At 42.6% G+C, this 18,163-nt stretch overlaps 1 protein-coding gene across 1 annotated transcript in view; it reads right to left on the bottom strand.

Moving 5' to 3' along the window:
* Window positions 1–968: 968 nt before the first annotated feature.
* Window positions 969–18,163, bottom strand: part of LOC115170317 (annexin A5) — a 29,260-nt gene continuing 12,065 nt past the window's right edge. The window contains exons 6-13 of the mRNA XM_029726696.1: window positions 10,745–10,835; window positions 5,829–5,908; window positions 5,456–5,506; window positions 4,734–4,827; window positions 4,528–4,623; window positions 4,234–4,292; window positions 3,971–4,093; window positions 969–1,492 (exon numbers count right to left, since the gene is read on the bottom strand). Coding sequence (XP_029582556.1) covers window positions 1,433–1,492; window positions 3,971–4,093; window positions 4,234–4,292; window positions 4,528–4,623; window positions 4,734–4,827; window positions 5,456–5,506; window positions 5,829–5,908; window positions 10,745–10,835 — 654 coding nt within the window. The 3' untranslated portion in view covers window positions 969–1,432. The remainder of the gene's footprint in view (window positions 1,493–3,970; window positions 4,094–4,233; window positions 4,293–4,527; window positions 4,624–4,733; window positions 4,828–5,455; window positions 5,507–5,828; window positions 5,909–10,744; window positions 10,836–18,163) is intronic.

Genomic DNA, 18,163 nt, shown 5'->3' with positions numbered 1-18,163 from the left:
TTGCAACCTAACTACAGTATGTGTTGCAACCTAACTACAGTATTTGTTGCAACCTAACTACAGTATGTGTTGCAACCTAACTACAGTATGTGTTGCAACCTAACTACAGTATGTGTTGCAACCTAACTACAGTATTTGTTACAACCTAACTACAGTATGTGTTGCAACCTAACTACAGTATGTGTTGCAACCTAACTACAGTATGTGTTACAACCTAACTACAGTATGTGTTGCAACCTAACTACAGTATGTGTTACAACCTAACTACAGTATTTGTTGCAACCTAACTACAGTATGTGTTGCAACCTAACTACAGTATTTGTTGCAACCTAACTACAGTATGTGTTGCAACCTAACTACAGTACATGTTACAACCTAACAACAGTACATGTTACAACCTAACTCCATGTTACAACCTAACAACAGTACATTTTACAACAATACAACTACAGTACATGTTACAACAACACAACTACAGTACATGTTGCAACAACATAACTACAGTACATGTTACAACAACATAACTACAGTACATGTTACAACCTAACTGCATGTTACAATATAAGTACAGTACATTTTTACAACAGACCTACATGTTACAACCTTAACTACAGTACATGTTACAACCTAACTACAGTTCATGTTACAACATAACTACACTACATGTTACAACCTAACTACAGTACATGCTACAACTACTGTGGTGTCAATAGGGAAGTCCACTAGATATGAACTCCCTGCTTGTTTTGGCTGTTTCTCCCATCTAGTGGTAGAATATCAACATCACTAAAGACTCCACAGCCATTCGATTGGATGACCTGTAAACTAAAGACTAAACCTGGCCTATTAGATATGACATGAGTTACTATGTCATGGAGATATACTCATCTTAGAGGTGACTGATACCTTTATCTGCCCACTCCCATTGCAATTCACAACTTCATATGTTATTAATGAGTGAAACATAATAGTAGACATTAACCTTTTAATAATTGAACAGCAACTTTGTTCTTAGAACTCACAGACACATACAGGCATTAATCAAGATAGAATAAGATAGCGTGTTGATTTAGGTAACAAAGAAAGCAACAAAAACAAATGGATATAGCAATATTACTCACATTATTCCTTGAAATTAGACATGTTTACCAAAACAAAGCATAGTTTGCTTCACATGACCATAAGAGTCAAATAAAGGAGTATTTGAACAATATGGGGAAAAAAGAGGGCACACAGTGCTGAGTTCAGTATGTGTTGAATGTGGACAATCAAGATACATAGCCAATACAATGAAGTGGTAACTTAAGCCAATCGTCGAATAGAAGATTAAAATCTAACATGAATTAATTATAATTGACGGACAGAGTATCAGGTGTAGCTCATTGTGGCGCCATCACGCATCATCATACAGAACCACATCATCAAAGGGTCCTCAGTCATTTCCTCCACAAAGATAGAGCAGGGCCTTTCCGTAGTCCCCAGTGGTGTCCTCCTGGGAATAAGTAAACAAATAAACACAAATTGGCATTAAAGGTGTTGCCAGCACTACCAAACAGACAATCAGCCTATGGATTACATAGGTCTTGTATACTCAGGTTGTACAGCTGATGTACAACACATTTGACAGATATTTGTGTGATACAACGGAGAGTTAGTCTGCAAAAAAAGGTCTACAAAACCATTGCGCAGTGTCTTCACAATGGCTGTGTAAACAAACGTCTACATCAGTTGTACAAATGGACTGTCATACCGCACAATGTCAACCTGACGCAAGTCAGAGAGGAAGGCTGCTCATTATTACCAAGTCCGAGAGGAAGGCTGCTCATTATTACCAAGTCACAGAGGAAGGCTGTTCATTATTACCAAGTCCGAGAGGAAGGCTGCTCATTATTACCAAGTCCGAGAGGAAGGCTGCTCATTATTACCAAGTCACAGAGGAAGGCTGCTCAATATTACCAAGTCAGAGAGGAAGGCTGCTCATTATTACCAAGTCACAGAGGAAGGCTGCTCAATATTACCAAGTCAGAGAGGAAGGCTGCTCATTATTACCAAGTCACAGAGGAAGGCTGCTCATTATTACCAAGTCAGAGAGGAAGGCTGCTCATTATTACCAAGTCACAGAGGAAGGCTGCTCATTATTACCAAGTCACAGATGAAGGCTGCTCAATATTACCAAGTCAGAGAGGAAGGCTGCTCATTATTACCAAGTCACAGAGGAAGGCTGCTCAATATTACCAAGTCAGAGAGGAAGGCTGCTCATTATTACCAAGTCACAGAGGAAGGCTGCTCATTATTACCAAGTCAGAGAGGAAGGCTGCTCATTATTACCAAGTCACAGAGGAAGGCTGCTCATTATTACCAAGCCACAGAGGAAGGCTGCTCATTATTACCAAGTCACAGAGGAAGGCTGCTCATTATTACCAAGTCAAAGAGGAAGGCTGCTCATTATTACCAAGTCACAGAGGAAGGCTGCTCATTATTACCAAGTCACAGAGGAAGGCTGCTCATTATTACCAAGTCAGAGAGGAAGGCTGCTCATTATTACCAAGTCACAGAGGAAGGCTGCTCATTATTACCAAGTCACAGAGGAAGGCTGCTCATTATTACCAAGTCAGAGAGGAAGGCTGCTCATTATTACCAAGTCAGAGAGGAAGGCTGCTCATTATTACCAAGTCAGAGAGGAAGGCTGCTCAATATTACCAAGTCAGAGAGGAAGGCTGCTCATTATTACCAAGTCCAAGAGGAAGGCTGCTCATTATTACCAAGTCAGAGAGGAAGGCTGCTGTAACACCCTGGCCATAGAGAGGGGTTTTTGTTCTTTATTTTGGTTAGGCCAGGGTGTTACATTGGGTGGGCGTTCTATGTGCATTTTTCTATGTTGGTTTGTTTTATTGATTTTGGCCGTGTGGCTTCCAATCAGGCACAGCTGTAGAGTGTTGTTGCTGATTGGGAGTCACACATAAGTGCCTGTTTTTCCGTTGGGGTTTTGTGGGTAATTGTTTCTGTCTAGTGTTTTCTGTGTAGAGTTAATCCTGACAGGACTGTTTTGCTGTCGTCTTTTGTTTATTTTTGTAATGTTCTCTTTTTTCATTAAAACTATAATGATGAACACTAACTCCGCTGCGCCTTGGTCTACTCTCTCTCCCGACAGCCGTTACAGCTGCTCAATATTACCAAGTCACAGAGGAAGGCTGCTCATTACTACCAAGTCATGAATAATACAGTGTCAGGAATGGATGATGTATGCTGTAGATGGCGGGGTTGGAAATAAGGACGCATGACAGGAGGTTGCATGTTTGTACTGGTCCTATCCATTTGGCATTACACCAGTCTCTAGTACGCCCTCATCATTCTGCCTCCAGTGCGGTATCGACATCTCCCATGTTAACAGGGCTGAAACCAGGTATTTTAGTCTTCTTATCCAGATACTGATAAGCTAAAAACCTAGGAGGAGACTCAGGAGAGTAACAGATTGTCACAATGGCCGACTTACTAGAATATTTAGGGAGCTTGTGGATGAGGCAGCTGGAATAATAGACCTGTCACTCAGGTGATTTCCCAGTGTATTGGCTGCGACACAAATCTATCTAATGACTCTCTATCAGTGGAGGCTGCTGAGGGGAGGACGGCTCATATGGACACCATGTCTTTGATGTGGTTGATCCCACTCCATTGACTCCACTTCAGCCATTATTATGAGCCGTCCTCCCCTCAGAAACCTCCACTGCTCTCTAGTGTCATTTGATAGGTGATAGCTGAGTATAGAAGTGGATTATTAGGGTAAGTTGTTCGGGGTGAAGATGAGACTAGTGCACTGTACCTGGTTAGAGGAAAGACTAGTCCACTGTACCTGAAAACGAACCTATATGCCAACAGTTAAGGGAGAGACTAGACCATTGTGCCTGAATAGTTAAAAGGGAGACTAGCCTATTGTACCAGAATGGATAGAGGAGAGACTAGCCCACTGTACCTGGATGGTGGTGTAAAGAGATGCCCCATACATCTTCTTAAAGTAGGCTCTGATGTCCAGCATGTCTGTCTCACCCCTCGACACCATGATTCTCATCAGAGTCTGGTCATCAGTGCCAGCACGCTAACAAAGAAACAATAGACAATCACAATTACAAATGCCTAAACCTAACCTCCTAAAGCCTTTTTGGAGATATGCGTTGGTAAGTGAAACGTTCTGGTAAATCCTCCATGGGATGATAGATGACAACACAAACACCATACCCTCATAGACCTGTAGAGGGACTCTGCAAAGTAGGCTGGGACACTCTTAGCACACTTCACTATGGAAAGGAAAGATTACATTTCCAAATGATTAACTCATGTTTCAATATTATGTATTATGCATGTATGGAATATGTACAAGGTGTATTGACTGATAGGTGGTTTAGGTTTTATTTGTCAAAATGCAATACAGAAATGTCATTCTTTAATTGTGTTACATTTTAGTTTTGTATATTTTTTTCCAATCTTTTTTTTACTTTACTGTTGCTACTTGTCATCATTGTAGAGTCTTACCAACTGCCAGCATTAAGTTCTCCAGGTTTCCAGTAGTCGCGCCCTCAATGCTGTCCTCAATATCATTGCCAGACACCTTCTTGTAGGTGTCAAACACTTGCAATGAAAAACAAGATACATATGAGAATTTGATGTTATTTGATGTTATAATAAAAGTGCAGAATGCAATTCTGTTATAATGATTGAACGAAATGGCACACACACACCTAGTCGAAGGTGTTCATGGCTTCTATTGCCCAGGATGTTGATGAATTTATCTTCGTCTGTGCCAACCTTCCCCTTGCCAGCAGCAATCAGTTCCTGAAACACACACAAATACAAGTACCCCACTCATAACAGTTTATTAAAGCGCACTGAGCACTGTTATTACAATTGTGGTATGCAAGTGTTTGCCTCAAATCCTGTCTTTGGTGTTCAGAATGTCTTATACTATCAACTGTTTACTTCACTAGTTGCAGTAGAACATAGTTTGATCAATGATCTATGAAGAAATGTAAATGTTTTAGAGCCCGTCACTGGTTTCACTGAATATGATAAGGCCATGCTCAATGAAGTGGATGTCAAAGGTAAGGGACCCTTCAGTGGACCTGTATTATACATGCATGTGTATAATCATTCAATGTACTGTAGCCTACAATGTTGATCCAAGTATGAAAATTAATAAAACAATTTTTTATTTTTTTAAGTCCATGGGATTTTCCATTCCAGGAAGAAAATGTACTAAATCAATTTTTTATATCAATAATTTATCAGCGAGCACTATGATACACTTGAAGCTTGCTTTGTCCTTTAGGCCTACTGTATGGTAATGGTTTGGAGCCATATCCTGAGCATGTTAACATTTGAGCGCTGAAGACAAAATGTAATTATGTCTTGCCCTATAGCGTAGCACTTAGCGATCATCCACCCACTCATTGGGTTCTGTTACCTTTGCGTCTTTCTCAATCCTGTTGTCATCCACCCCTTCGTCATTGCTCCTCTACGCAAAAGAACAGAGGAGCAAAGGGGAAGAAAAAAGAACAGAGGGGAAAAGGTTAGTGCATCATGGGAGTAGAGTGATGTCTACCCTTCATGACCTAATCTCTGCGTCCCTCCCAACCTGGCAACCTGGTGGGTTAGGTTACCAAGACCCAGAGGACAATGATGTACTTACTGTACGTACCCTTCCCTCCTCATTCCTTCTCACTCCATCCTCACCTTTCGTGAACCACCCATGACTTTATAAGGACATCACCAAAGCACTCCCATTATCAGAAAGGAAATACTGTATCTCTCTTATCCCTCCTTCTCTCTTCGTTTACCTGCAGAAGCATTATTAGAAGCTTTTGGAAGTTGCCCGAGGTGTCACCGGTGATATCTTTCTCCAGCTTCCCGCCGCACTCTGAGAAAGACGAGAAGAGGGAGAAGAAAAAGGCAGAAAATTGTTTACACTTATATCGGACAATGGTTGCTAATGGCAGCAATCGACCCAGATTGGACGTGCTCTGTTAAGCCGAAGGTCTCCGCCAGGGGGATTTGATTAGCAGGGTAACGGGTGGATCAGCCTTCTCCGGTGTCCATCTCAGAAGGCCAGGGTGGCTCTTATCCTTGGCCTATTGTGCCATTAGCCTGGTTCAAATCTGTTTGTGCTGTGACAATGGCGTGACAATGACCATAGGAGGCAGCACAAACAGATCTGGGACCAGGCCATATTGCATTCAAATCAAAATCACATTTTATTGGTCACATACACATGGTTAGAAGATGCTATTGCGTGTGCAGCGAAATGCTTATACTTCTAGATCAAACAGTGTCATACAGGTAATATTTAACAATTCCACAACAAAACCTATTATCTAACGAATTACACAACAAAACATAATACACACAATCTAGAAAAGGAATGGGATAAGAATGTATAAGTGGAAAATATATGGATGAGCAGTGACAGAACAGCTAAGATGCAATAGATAGTAAAGGATACAGTATACGAGATGAGTAATGTGAGATATGTAAACATTCTTACATTTTTAACATTTTAGTCATTTAGCAGACGCTCTTATCCAGAGCGACTTACAGTAGTGAATGCATACATTTAATTTCACGCATTTTTTTTTTTTTTTTGTTCTGGCCCCCCGTGGGAATCGAACCCACTACCATGGCATTGCAAACACCATGCTCTACCAACTGAGCCACAGGGAAAGTGGCATTATTAAAGTGACTAGTGTTCCATTTATTAAAGTGGCCAATGATATCAAGTCTGTAGGTAGGCAGTCACCTCTCTGTGTTAGTGGTGGCTGTTTAACAATCTGATGGCCTTGAGATAGAAGCTGTTTTTCAATCTCTCTGTCGCAGCTTTGATGCACCTGTACTGGCCTCGCCTTCTGGATGGAAGCGGGGTGAACAGGCAATGGCTCGGGTGGTTATTGTCCTTGATGATCTTTTTTTGCCTTCCTGTGACACCGGGTGTTGTAGGTGTCCTGGAGGGCAGGTAGTTTGCCCCCGGTGATGCGTTGTGCAGACCGCGCAACCCTCTGGAGAGTCTTGCAGTTGTGGATGGTGCAGTTGCCGTACCAAGCGGTGATACAGCCCAACAGGATTCTCTCAATTGTGCACCTGTAAATGTAAGTGAAGGTTTTCGGTGACAAGCCACATTTTTTCAGCATCCTGAGGTTGAAGAGGCGCTGTTGCGCCTTCTTCACCACACTGTCTGTGTGCGTGGACCATTTCAGTTTGTCTGTGATATGTACACCGAGGAACTTAAAACTTCCCACCTTCTCCACTGCTGTCCTGTCGATGTGGATAGTGGGGTGCTCCCATTGCTGTTTCCAGAAGTCCACAATCATCTCTTTTGTTTTGCTGACATTGAGTGAGAGGTTATTTTCCTGACACCACACTCCGAGGGCCCTCACCTCCTCCCTGTAGGCTGTCTCATCGTTGTTGGTAATCAAGCCTACCACTGTAGTGTTGTCTGCAAACTTAATGATTGAATTGGATGCGTGCATGGCCACGCAGTTGTGGGTGAACAGGGAGTACAGGAGGGGGCTGAGAACGCACCCTTGTGGGGCCCCGGTGTTGAATCCTACCTTCACCACCTGGGGGTGGCCCGTTAGGAAGTCCAGGACCCAGTTGCACAGGGCGGGGTCGAGTCCCAAGGTCTCGAGTTTGGAGGGTACTATGGTGTTGAATGTTGAGCTTTAGTCAATGAACAGTATTCTTACATAGGTATTCCTCTTGTCCAGATGGGATAGGGCAGTGTGCAGTGTGATGGCGATTGCATCAGCTGTGGACTTTTGGGGTGGTAAGCAAATTGAAGTGGGTCTAGGGTGACAGGTAGGGTGGATGTGATATGATCATTGACTAGTCTCTCAAAGCACTTCATGATGACAGAAGTGAGTGCTACAGGACGATAGTCATTTAGTTCAGTTACCTTAGCTTTCTTGGGAACAGGAACAATGGTTGAAGCGTCTTGAAGCATGTGGGGACAGCAGTCTGGGATAGGGATTGATTAAATATGTCCGTAATCACACCAGCCAGCTGGTCTGCGCATGTCCTGAGGACGCGGCTAGGGATGCCGCATGGGCAGGCAGCCTTGCGAGCGTTAACACGATTAAATGTTTTACTCACGTCGGCCACGGAGAAGGAGAGCCCACAGTCTTTGGTAGCGGGCCACGTCGGTGGCACTGTATTGTCCTCAAAGAGCGCAAATAACTTTTTTAATTTGTCTGGAAGCAAGACGTCGATGTCCGCGACGGGGCTGGTTTTCTTTTTGTAATCCGGGATTGTCTGTAGACCCTACCACATACATCTCGTGTTTGAACCATTGAATTGCGACTCCACTTTGACTCTATACTGACGCTTTGCTTGTTTGCCTTACGGAGGGAATAACTACACTGTTTGTATTCGGCCATGTTTCCATTCACCTTGCCATGATTAAATGCGGTGGTACGTGCTTTCAGTTTTGCGCAAATGCTGGCATCAATCCACGGTTTCTGGTTAGGGAAAGTTTTAATAGTCACAGTGGGTACAACATATCCTATACACTTCCTTATAAACTCGCTCACCGAGTCAGCGTATACGTCAATTGTTATTGTCTGAGGCTACCCGGAACATATCCCAGTCCACGTGATCGAAGCAATCTTGAAGCGTGGAATCCGATTGGTCAGACCAGCGTTGGATAGACCTAAGCACAGGCACTTCCTGTTTTAGTTTCTGCCTATAGAAGGGGAGCAACAAGATAGAGTCACGGTCGGATCTTCCAAAAGGAGGTCGGGGGAGGGCCTTGTATGCATCGCGGAAGTTAGAGTAGCAACGGTTGAGCGTGTTACTCGCTCGTGTACTACAAACGGTATACTGATAGAATTTAGATAGCCTTGTTCTGAAATTAGCTTTGTTAAAATCCCCAGCAACAATAAATGCAGCCTCAGGATATATTTGCATAAAGTCCAGTGAAGTTCCTTGATGGCTGTCTTGGTATCCGCTTGCGGGAGAATATACACGGCTGTGACGATATCTGAGGAGAGTTCTCTTGGGAGATAATATGGTTGGCATTTGATTGTAAGGAATTCTAGGTCAGGTGAACAAAAGGATTTGAGTTATTGTATGATGTTACAATTACACTTTGAGTTGTTAATCGTGAAACATACACCCCCGCCCTTCTTCTTACCGGAGAGATGTTAATTCCTGTCGGCGCGATGCACTGAAAATCCCGTTGGCTGTACGGACTCCGACAGCATGTCCCCAGGTAGCCATGTTTCTGTGAAACAGAGTATGTTACAATCCCGGATATCTCTTTGGAAAGCAACTCTTGCCCTGATTTCGTCGACTTTGTTAACTAGGGACTGGACATTAGCGAGTAATATACTCGGAAGTGGTGGGTGGTGTGCGTGCATCCCAAGCCTCACTAGAAGACCTCTCCAGCACCCTCTCCTCCGGCGGCGTTGTTTTGGATTGGCCCCTGGAATCTGTTTAAATGCCCTGGGAGGTGCAGACAAAGGATCCGCTTTGGGAAAGTCGTATTCCTGGTCGTAGTGCTGGTTGTGCTGGTATGTTGACGTCTCGCTGATATCCAATAGTTCTTCCCAGCTGTATGTAATAACACTTAAGGTTTTCTGGGCTAACAATGTAAGAAATAATACATAAAAAACAAAATACTGCACAGTTTCCTAAGGACCAGAAGCAAAGCTGCCATCTCTATCTGCACCATCTTGCTATTCACCGAGCCAATCTGCATTCTGAGAGTCTAACTCTCATCGCTTTAGCTCAAGGCAAGGCACCGATCCAGCATTTGAAAGTAGAAGCAGTAGGGTATCCAGGTTATGGAGATTGGATGTAACATGTGTAATTTTATTTGATGGACTGTGAAAAAAATCATGTGGATTGTGTTCAGCTCAACTTCTCTCCACTGTTGAATAAACATCTAATGGACGTTTTTACGAATGATATTGCAACACTCATAAAGGTGTTATGAATGCTTATGTACTGTATACCACCCATTTAAGTGATACCTGTTTTCCTTGAGGTGTCACACCCTGATCAGTTTCACCTGTCCTTGTTATTGTCTCCACCCACTCCAGGTTTCACTTGTTATCCCTGGTGTATTTATCCCTGTGTTTCCTGTCTCTCTGTGCCAGTTATTCTTGTATGTTCCAAGTCAACCAGCGTGTTTTTCCCGTGCTCCTGCCTTTTCAATTCTCTTTTACTAGTCCTCCCAGTTTTGACCCTTGCCTGTTTTCTGGACTCCGTACCCGCCCGCCTGACCATTCTGCCTGCCCTGACCTCGACCCTGCCTGCCACACTGTACCTCCTGGACTCCGAACTGGTTTTGACCTTTTGCCTGTCCACGACCATTCTCTTCCCTACTCCTTTTGGATGTAATAAATATCAAAGACTCAAACCACCTGCCTCCCATGTCAGCATCTGGGTCTCGCATTGTGCTCTTATATGAGTAACCTAAGCTCTTTCTTGTAGAGGTTGAATGAATCCCACAGCGCACATACTTTAGTTGAACGTTTAGTTTTGATTTCAATTTTGAACTAATTTGAATTCAACGTGAAATCAACAAAAAATATCACCCAGGTTAAAAATACGAAATTCCCTTACGGTGATGACTTTTGAAATCCAATCAGTTTTCCATGTAGATTTTTCTGTTGAAATGATATGGAAACAATGTTGATTCAACCAGTTTTTGCCCAGTGGGATATGTTATGAATGTGTCATGACACATTTAACCTCTTACCTTTCTTGTAGACTTTGATGATGTCTTTAATCTGGGCGCAGGTCCTAGACGCTAGGATCTCAATCAGCACGTCGTCATCCGTCCCCACCCCCTGGGGAACAACAATCAGAGACCCTCAGACAAGCCCACTCAATACCTGGCTGGCCATTCTGTAACAATCAGCTAGTATACGTGGACATGAAACAGTCCGCATGATTCAAAAAGACAAGCCTGTACATGGTATATGCTGCTCCACCTACTTAATTAGTGTACTATTCACCCTAAATACACTACCATTCAAAGGTTTGGGGTCACTTACACATTTCCTTGTTTTTGAAAGAAAATAAAACATTTTGTCCATTAAAATAACATCAAATTGATCAGAAATACAGTGTAGACATTGTTAATGTTGTAAATGACTATTGTAGCTGGAAACGGCAGATTTTTTAAAATGGAATATCTACATACAGCGTACAGAGGTCCATTATCAGCAACCATCACTCCTGTGTTCTAATGGCACGTTGTGTTAGCTAATCCAAGTTTATTATTTTAAAAAGCTGAAAACGGTTGTACTGATTAAAGAAGCTGTAAAACTGGCCTTCTTTAGACTAGTTGTGTATCTGGAGCATCAGCAGTTGTGGGTTTGATTACAGGCTCAAAATGTCCAGAAACAAAGTACTTTCTTCTGAAACTCATCAGTCTATTTTTGTTCTGAGAAATAAGGGCTATTCCATGCGAGAAATTGACAAGAAAATATTAGATGTCATACAATGCTGTGCACTACTCCCTTCACAGAACAGCGCAAACTGGCAAACTGGGATGCTGGCCATCTAGGCAGAGTTGCAAAGAAAAACCATATCTCAGACTGGCCAATAAAAGACTGAACAGAGGAACTCTGCCTAGAAGGTCAGCATCCCGGAGATACCTCTTCACTGTTGACGTTGAGACTGGTGTTTTGCGGGTACTATTTAATGAAGCTGCCAGTTGAGGACGTGTGAGGCGTCTGTTTCTCAAACTAGACAAACTAGTCTGTTTTTTCAAACTACATTCTAAAAATGCTAGTCTGTTTTCTAAAAAACTAGTCTGTTTTCTCAAACTACATTCTAAACTACACTCTAATGTACTTGTCCTCTTGCTCAGTTGTGCACCGGGGTCTCCCACTCCTCTTTCTATTCTGGTTAGAGCCAGTTTGTGCTGTTCTGTGAAGGAAGTAGTACACAGTGTTGTACAAGATCTTCAGTTTCTTGGCAATTTCTCGCATGGAATAGCCTTCATTTAATAATCTGACGAGTTTCAGAAGAAAGTTATTTGTTTCTGTCCATTTTGAGCCTGTAATCGAATCCACAAATGTTTATGCTTCAGATACTCAACTAGTCTAAAGAAGGCCAGTTTTATTGCTTCATTAATTAGCACAACAGTTTTCAGCTGTGCTAATATAATTGCAAAAGGGTTTTCTAATGATCAACTAGCCTTTTAAAATGATAAACTTTGATTAGCTAACACAACATGCCATTGGAACACAGGAGTGATGGTTGCTGATAATGGGCCTCTACAGTGGGGGGAAAAAGTATTTGATCCCCTGCTGATTTTGTACGTTTGCCCACTTACAAAGAAATGATCAGTCTATAATTTTAAGAGTAGGTTTATTTGAACAGTGAGAGACAGAATAACAACAAAAAAATCCAGAAAAATGCATGTCAAAAATGTTATAAAATTATTTGCATTTTAATGAGGGAAATAAGTATTTGACCCCTCTGCAAAACATGACTTAGTACTTGGTGGCAAAACCCTTGTTGGCAATCACAGAGGTCAGACGTTTCTTGTAGTTGGCCACCAGGTTTGCACACATCTCAGGAGGGATTTTGTCCCACTCCTCTTTGCAGAACTTCTCATTAAGGTTTTGAGGCTGACATTTGGCAACTCGAACCTTCAGCTCCCTCCACAGATTTTCTATGGGATTAAGGTCTGGAGACTGGCTAGGCCATTCAAGGACCTTAATGTGCTTCTTCTTGAGCCACTCCTTTGTTGCCTTGGCCGTGTGTTTTGGGTCATTGTCATGCTGGAATACCCATCCACGACCCATTTTCAATGCCCTGGCTGAGGGAAGGAGGTTCTCACCCAAGATTTGACGGTACATGGCCCCGTTCATCGTCCCTTTGATGCGGTGAAGTTGTCCTGTCCCCTTAGCAGAAAAACACCCCCAAAGCATAATGTTTCCACCTCCATGTTTGACGGTGGAGATGGTGTTCTTGGGGTCATAGGCAGCATTCCTCCTCCTCCAAACACGGCGAGTTGAGTTGATGTCAAAGAGCTCCATTTTGGCCTCATCTGACCACAACACTTTCACCCAGTTGTCCTCTGAATCATTCAGATGTTCATTGGCAAACTTCAGACGGGCATGTATATGTATTCTTGAGCAGGGGGACCTTGCGGGCGCAGGATTTCAGTCCTTCATGGCGTAGTGTGTTACCAATTGTTTTCTTGGTGACTATGGTCCCAGCTGCCTTGAGATCATTGACAAGATCCTCCCGTGTAGTTCTGGGCTGATTCCTCACCGTTCTCATGATCATTGCAACTCCACGAGGTGAGATCTTGCATGGAGCCCCAAGCCGAGGGATATTGACAGTTCTTTTGTGTTTCTTCCATTTGCGAATAATCGCACCAAATGTTGTCACCTTCTCACCAATCTGCTTGGCGATGGTCTTGTAGCCCATTCCAGCCTTGTGTAGTTCTACGATCTTGTCCCTGACATCCTTGGAGAGCTCTTTGGTCTTGGCCATGGTGGAGAGTTTGGAATCTGATTGATTGATTGTTTCTGTGGACAGGTGTCTTTTTTACAGGTAACAAGCTGCGGTTAGGAGCACTCCCTTTAAGAGTGTGCTCCTAATCTCCGCTCATTACCTGTATAAAAGACACCTGGGAGCCAGAAATCTTTCTGATTGAGAGGGGGTCAAGTACTTATTTCCCTCATTAAAAAGCTAATTAATTTATAACATTTCTGACATGCATTTTTCTGGATATTTTTGTTGTTATTCTGTCTCTCACTGTTCAAATAAACCTACCATTAAAATTATAGACTGATCCTTTCTTTGTCAGTGGGCAAACGTACAAAATCAGCAGGAGATCAAATACTTTTCTCCCCCACTCCCCCACTGTAGATATTCCATTAAAAATCAATAGTCATTTACAACATTAACAATGTCTACACTGTATTTCTGATCAATTAGATTTTATTTTAATGGACAAAAAATGTAAAGTGACCTCAAACTTTTGAATGGTACTGAATGTATAGGAGTGTGTGGGTTTTTAGAACTATCAGTCTTTTGTGGCCCAGCACCAGTGGAGAGATTTTGTGAATTCCATATCACCTACACACTCCCAATGCAGGATCCAAATCCACATCTCTGGTGTAGCAAGGGCCGTGCTCCTATCAACTGAGCCATCAGAGCCACCACTAATGTGAGAAACAGTGAGCTGATGCAGGACAGTGTAACCAGAATGAACAAAGAAGGATAGTGACCTTACAAAAATAGCCCTTATGTAGCTGTGAGAAAGCCACTAACATACACATACATGCTTTTGCCCTACACTGAAACAAATAAAGGTTCTTAAATGGTTCTTCCTCAGCTCTTAAGGTTCCTTGGAGAACTCTTGCCCGATAAAGAACCTTTGAGTTCTTGTGGGGTTCTTGATGTTGTATCTAAGGTTCTTAAGAATTCTAAAAGTTTCTTGAAACATATGGAAGCCTGCAGATGTGTCCTTTTCATAGCACACAGCAAATTGGCCAGTGTTAACTAGTGTTGATTTTTAAGTGTAACATTTCTAGTGTTGATTCAATAGTTAACCCACCTGCTGTGTTCCGGTCGAATTGGAACGATTTACAAGTTTTCTCTCTGAAAAATGTAGTTAATTTAATCTGATTGTCATAAAGTTCCATGACTTTGTCCACACAGGCCATCTGAACACACAAAATACATTTTGATGATTTTCATTACATTTTGGGTGTTTTATTTAACTTTGGTACACCTGTGGTGTTCCCGGTCAAAAATGTCATTACAAATAAATGGGTGAGACTACAATTAGTGTCTAAAATTGTGTTCAGGCACATGCCCATTCATCAGATGGACACACTTCCTCTCCCAGACCCCACCTGAATGTGTGTTTGAGCCCACACACACACACCTCACTCCCCTTCTTGGCATCCATGGAAACCCCCATGGGAACCTTTCCCCAATAGAATCTTTCCCCCACGGGAAACACATGTTGGCATTCTCACAAACAATCGCAATATTGTTTCAATAATATCTAGATCTTTTCTTGCAGCTCTAGTATATAAAACTTTTTTAAGGCCTTGCTCACAATTCCTTCTGTGGCAGCACAGTGACCAAACGATATACTGTATGTGAGGCTCTTGATCATATCTTTGATCATGACACTGGTAAGGAGGAGAGAGTCCTTGTTAGACTTTGACACAAAGTAGTCTGTGATAAATAGCACAAAATGTTTCATCTGAGTTTTTGTTAGAGTCAATATAATCCATACATTATGCTTTTTTTAAACTCAAAAACTAGTTGTATGAGCTCAGGTCAATGAGGCCTACGGGCCATAAATAGTAAATAGAAGTTCCAAACTTGTAATGTTCACAAGAACTTAAGTTGATTAAAAGATCTTACACAACATTATGTGATAATATATGGATTATATGGATTTAAAATCAGCTATAATTTGGCGGTCATTTTGGACCGGGAACACAGAATTAATTAACATGAAATGAACACAACAGGAGGATTAAATTAACTCTGTAAATAGTTAAATTAATACTCAGTGGTGTAAAAGAACCCCAGTGTTAGTGTTTATAACCAGAGTTGAACCAAAACCATGCCCATCATTATCATATTTCCCAGCATGCACTTCTTCAGGTTGATTTTTAGAATTGCTTGTTTCAATATCTATGTTTTGCATGGACATTGATTAATTAATTAAATAACACATTTTTCTAAACTATTCCAATCTGTTACTTGGGTTTATTGCACCCATTATGGAAAGGATTGTTAACCCACCAGTTTAGATGTTTAAGGTAGTCTCATATTTTAATCTTCCCAACCCTGGCAGTTATTCTGAATGCAGGTTACAGGTGAATACAATTTCCAAATGTTGGATATCCCCTCTCTGGCTCGATTCCAATAGGAATTCCGCATAATTTCGCAAACCAGCATAATGTGACTTGCAGGTCTATATAAGCGTAAAACTAGGCGCTCAAAAGAAAGGCGTTATGAAATACGTAAAGTCTTAAATAATAACATTATAATGACAACATATTTATTTAGGATCTCACCTGGTGAAAGCCATAGTTAAGAAAATGATTGAATGCAACAACCATGTCTCTGTCACTAGCAAACACAGTCATAGGTGGTACCAGTAACTCAAATTCACTCGAAAGGCACCCTGGGAAATATGCAAATAAGGCTTGAAACCTTACAGCAGGGCCATTCAATTCTGGTCCTGGAGGACCAAACATTTCTGGTTTAGATTTTTTTATGGTTCTTCAAAGAACTATCCAATTTGTTTTTTCAGAGACCCTAAAATGGTTCCCCTATGACATCGCTCTCAATAACCATATTTGTTTCTAACTAGCACCTTTATTGTGTCGTGGTTCCACCTGTCAACAGATGGCGGCAGAGACCATCCTTGTTGACTTTCTTCTGCCTTCAACACAATCCAGCCTTACATTCTGGCACAGACTCATTCGGGACTTCTTAGATGGGGGGCTGGTTTTGTGGCTGTTAGACTTCCTGAGCCAGCGGTCACAGTGGGTCAAAATAGGTCCCCACGTGTCGGACATATGCACCACCAACACAGGCTCTCCTCAGGGATGTGTTTTGTCCCCACTCCTGTACATCTTGTACTCTAATAGTTGTACTAGTTCGCATCCTGACAGACACCTCGTTAAGTTTGCTGATGACACTGCCTTGATCAGCTTGTTGCATAAAAACGAGGAACACCATGGCCCGGTCCTAAATTACTATGTAGAGTGGTGTGAGGAATCACACTTGGTCCACAATACCAACAAGACCAAAGAGATGTGCATAGACTTCAGGAAGCGTACCACACCTACCTCTGCAACATCTATCAGAGGTCAGAACATAGAGATTGTAGAGGAAAACAAATATCTGGGTGTCCTCTTGGACAATAAGCTTCAGTGGTGTAAATGTACAGACCTGATCTACAAAAAGAGTCAACAGAGACTGTACTTTCTCAAAAAACTGGGATATTTTAATGTCAGCCAAAGAAATATGCTGAGAAGGATTATCACCACAGCAAGCAAGGTACTTGGAGTCAAACAGACAGACCTGGATGAGATCTTTAAGATCAGGGCCCTCCGCAAGGATCACAAAATCATTTTAGACCAAAGCCACTCCCTGTACCTGGACGTTGAACTACTCCCCTCTGGGTGCAGGTATTAGGGACACCTCGGCAGGAAAAACACAACTAGACAGTCATTTGTGCCAGGTGTGATATCCCTCCTAAATAGCTCAGGCTAATGTTCCTGTCAATCCAGTAAGGCCAGTCTCTTTGTATGTAACTGTTAAGAAAGTTGTATTGTTAATTTGTTTTGTATTTAAACACCACTTTAAACATGATTTTGTTTTTATCTTTATTTAACTAGGCATGTCAGTTAAGAACCAGTTCTTATTTACAATGACGGCCTAGGAACAGTGGGTTAACTGCTTTGTTCAGGTACAGAACGACAGATTATTTACTTTGTCGGCTCAGGGATTTGATGGGACAATCATCACCCAGATCAAGAATGTTGTAACCCACCAAGGAGCACTGCTGGGGCGTCAGCAAGAACAACTCTTCCAGATATCAGAAACCCTCCGGGCCCTTACTGACTCCCTCCAACCACAGTCCAACCCCAACCCAGCAGGAGCCAAAGACCAAGTCTCATTACCCAGTGCTACAGGCATCGCCGTAATTCCTCCAGGGAACCTGCACCGGGATCCCAAGATCCCAGCCCCCAAGCGGTATGATGGTGATGTGGGAACAGCAGCCACCATCCTGCAGCTCCATATTAGCCTTCACTGCCAAGCTGCGACGAGTCTTCGACCACCCACTCGGCGGATGAGAAGTGGCTAGCCGACTGTTCAACATCCGCCAAGGGGCCAGATCAGTGGCTGACTTCGCCAGTGAGTGGAATACGGAGGCACTGGTCACCACTTTCCACCAGGTGTTGTCTAACTCCATCAAGGATGAACTGGTCTCTTGGGAACTGGGAGAGGACCTTGAGTCCCTGATAATGCTGGCAATCAGGAGAATGCGTGAGACAGTGCTTTTTTGACACCACCCCAGTATCCCGGTGTCCTGAGCACCCCAAGCCCCTTGAACCCAGCACTGAGGAGCCCAAGCAGCTGGGACACACACGTCTGAGCCCACGGGACA

This window comes from Salmo trutta, chromosome 3 (genome assembly GCF_901001165.1).
Source record: "Salmo trutta chromosome 3, fSalTru1.1, whole genome shotgun sequence".
NCBI classification, from domain to species: domain Eukaryota; kingdom Metazoa; phylum Chordata; class Actinopteri; order Salmoniformes; family Salmonidae; genus Salmo; species Salmo trutta.
This window is presented reverse-complemented; position numbering and strand designations above follow the sequence as displayed.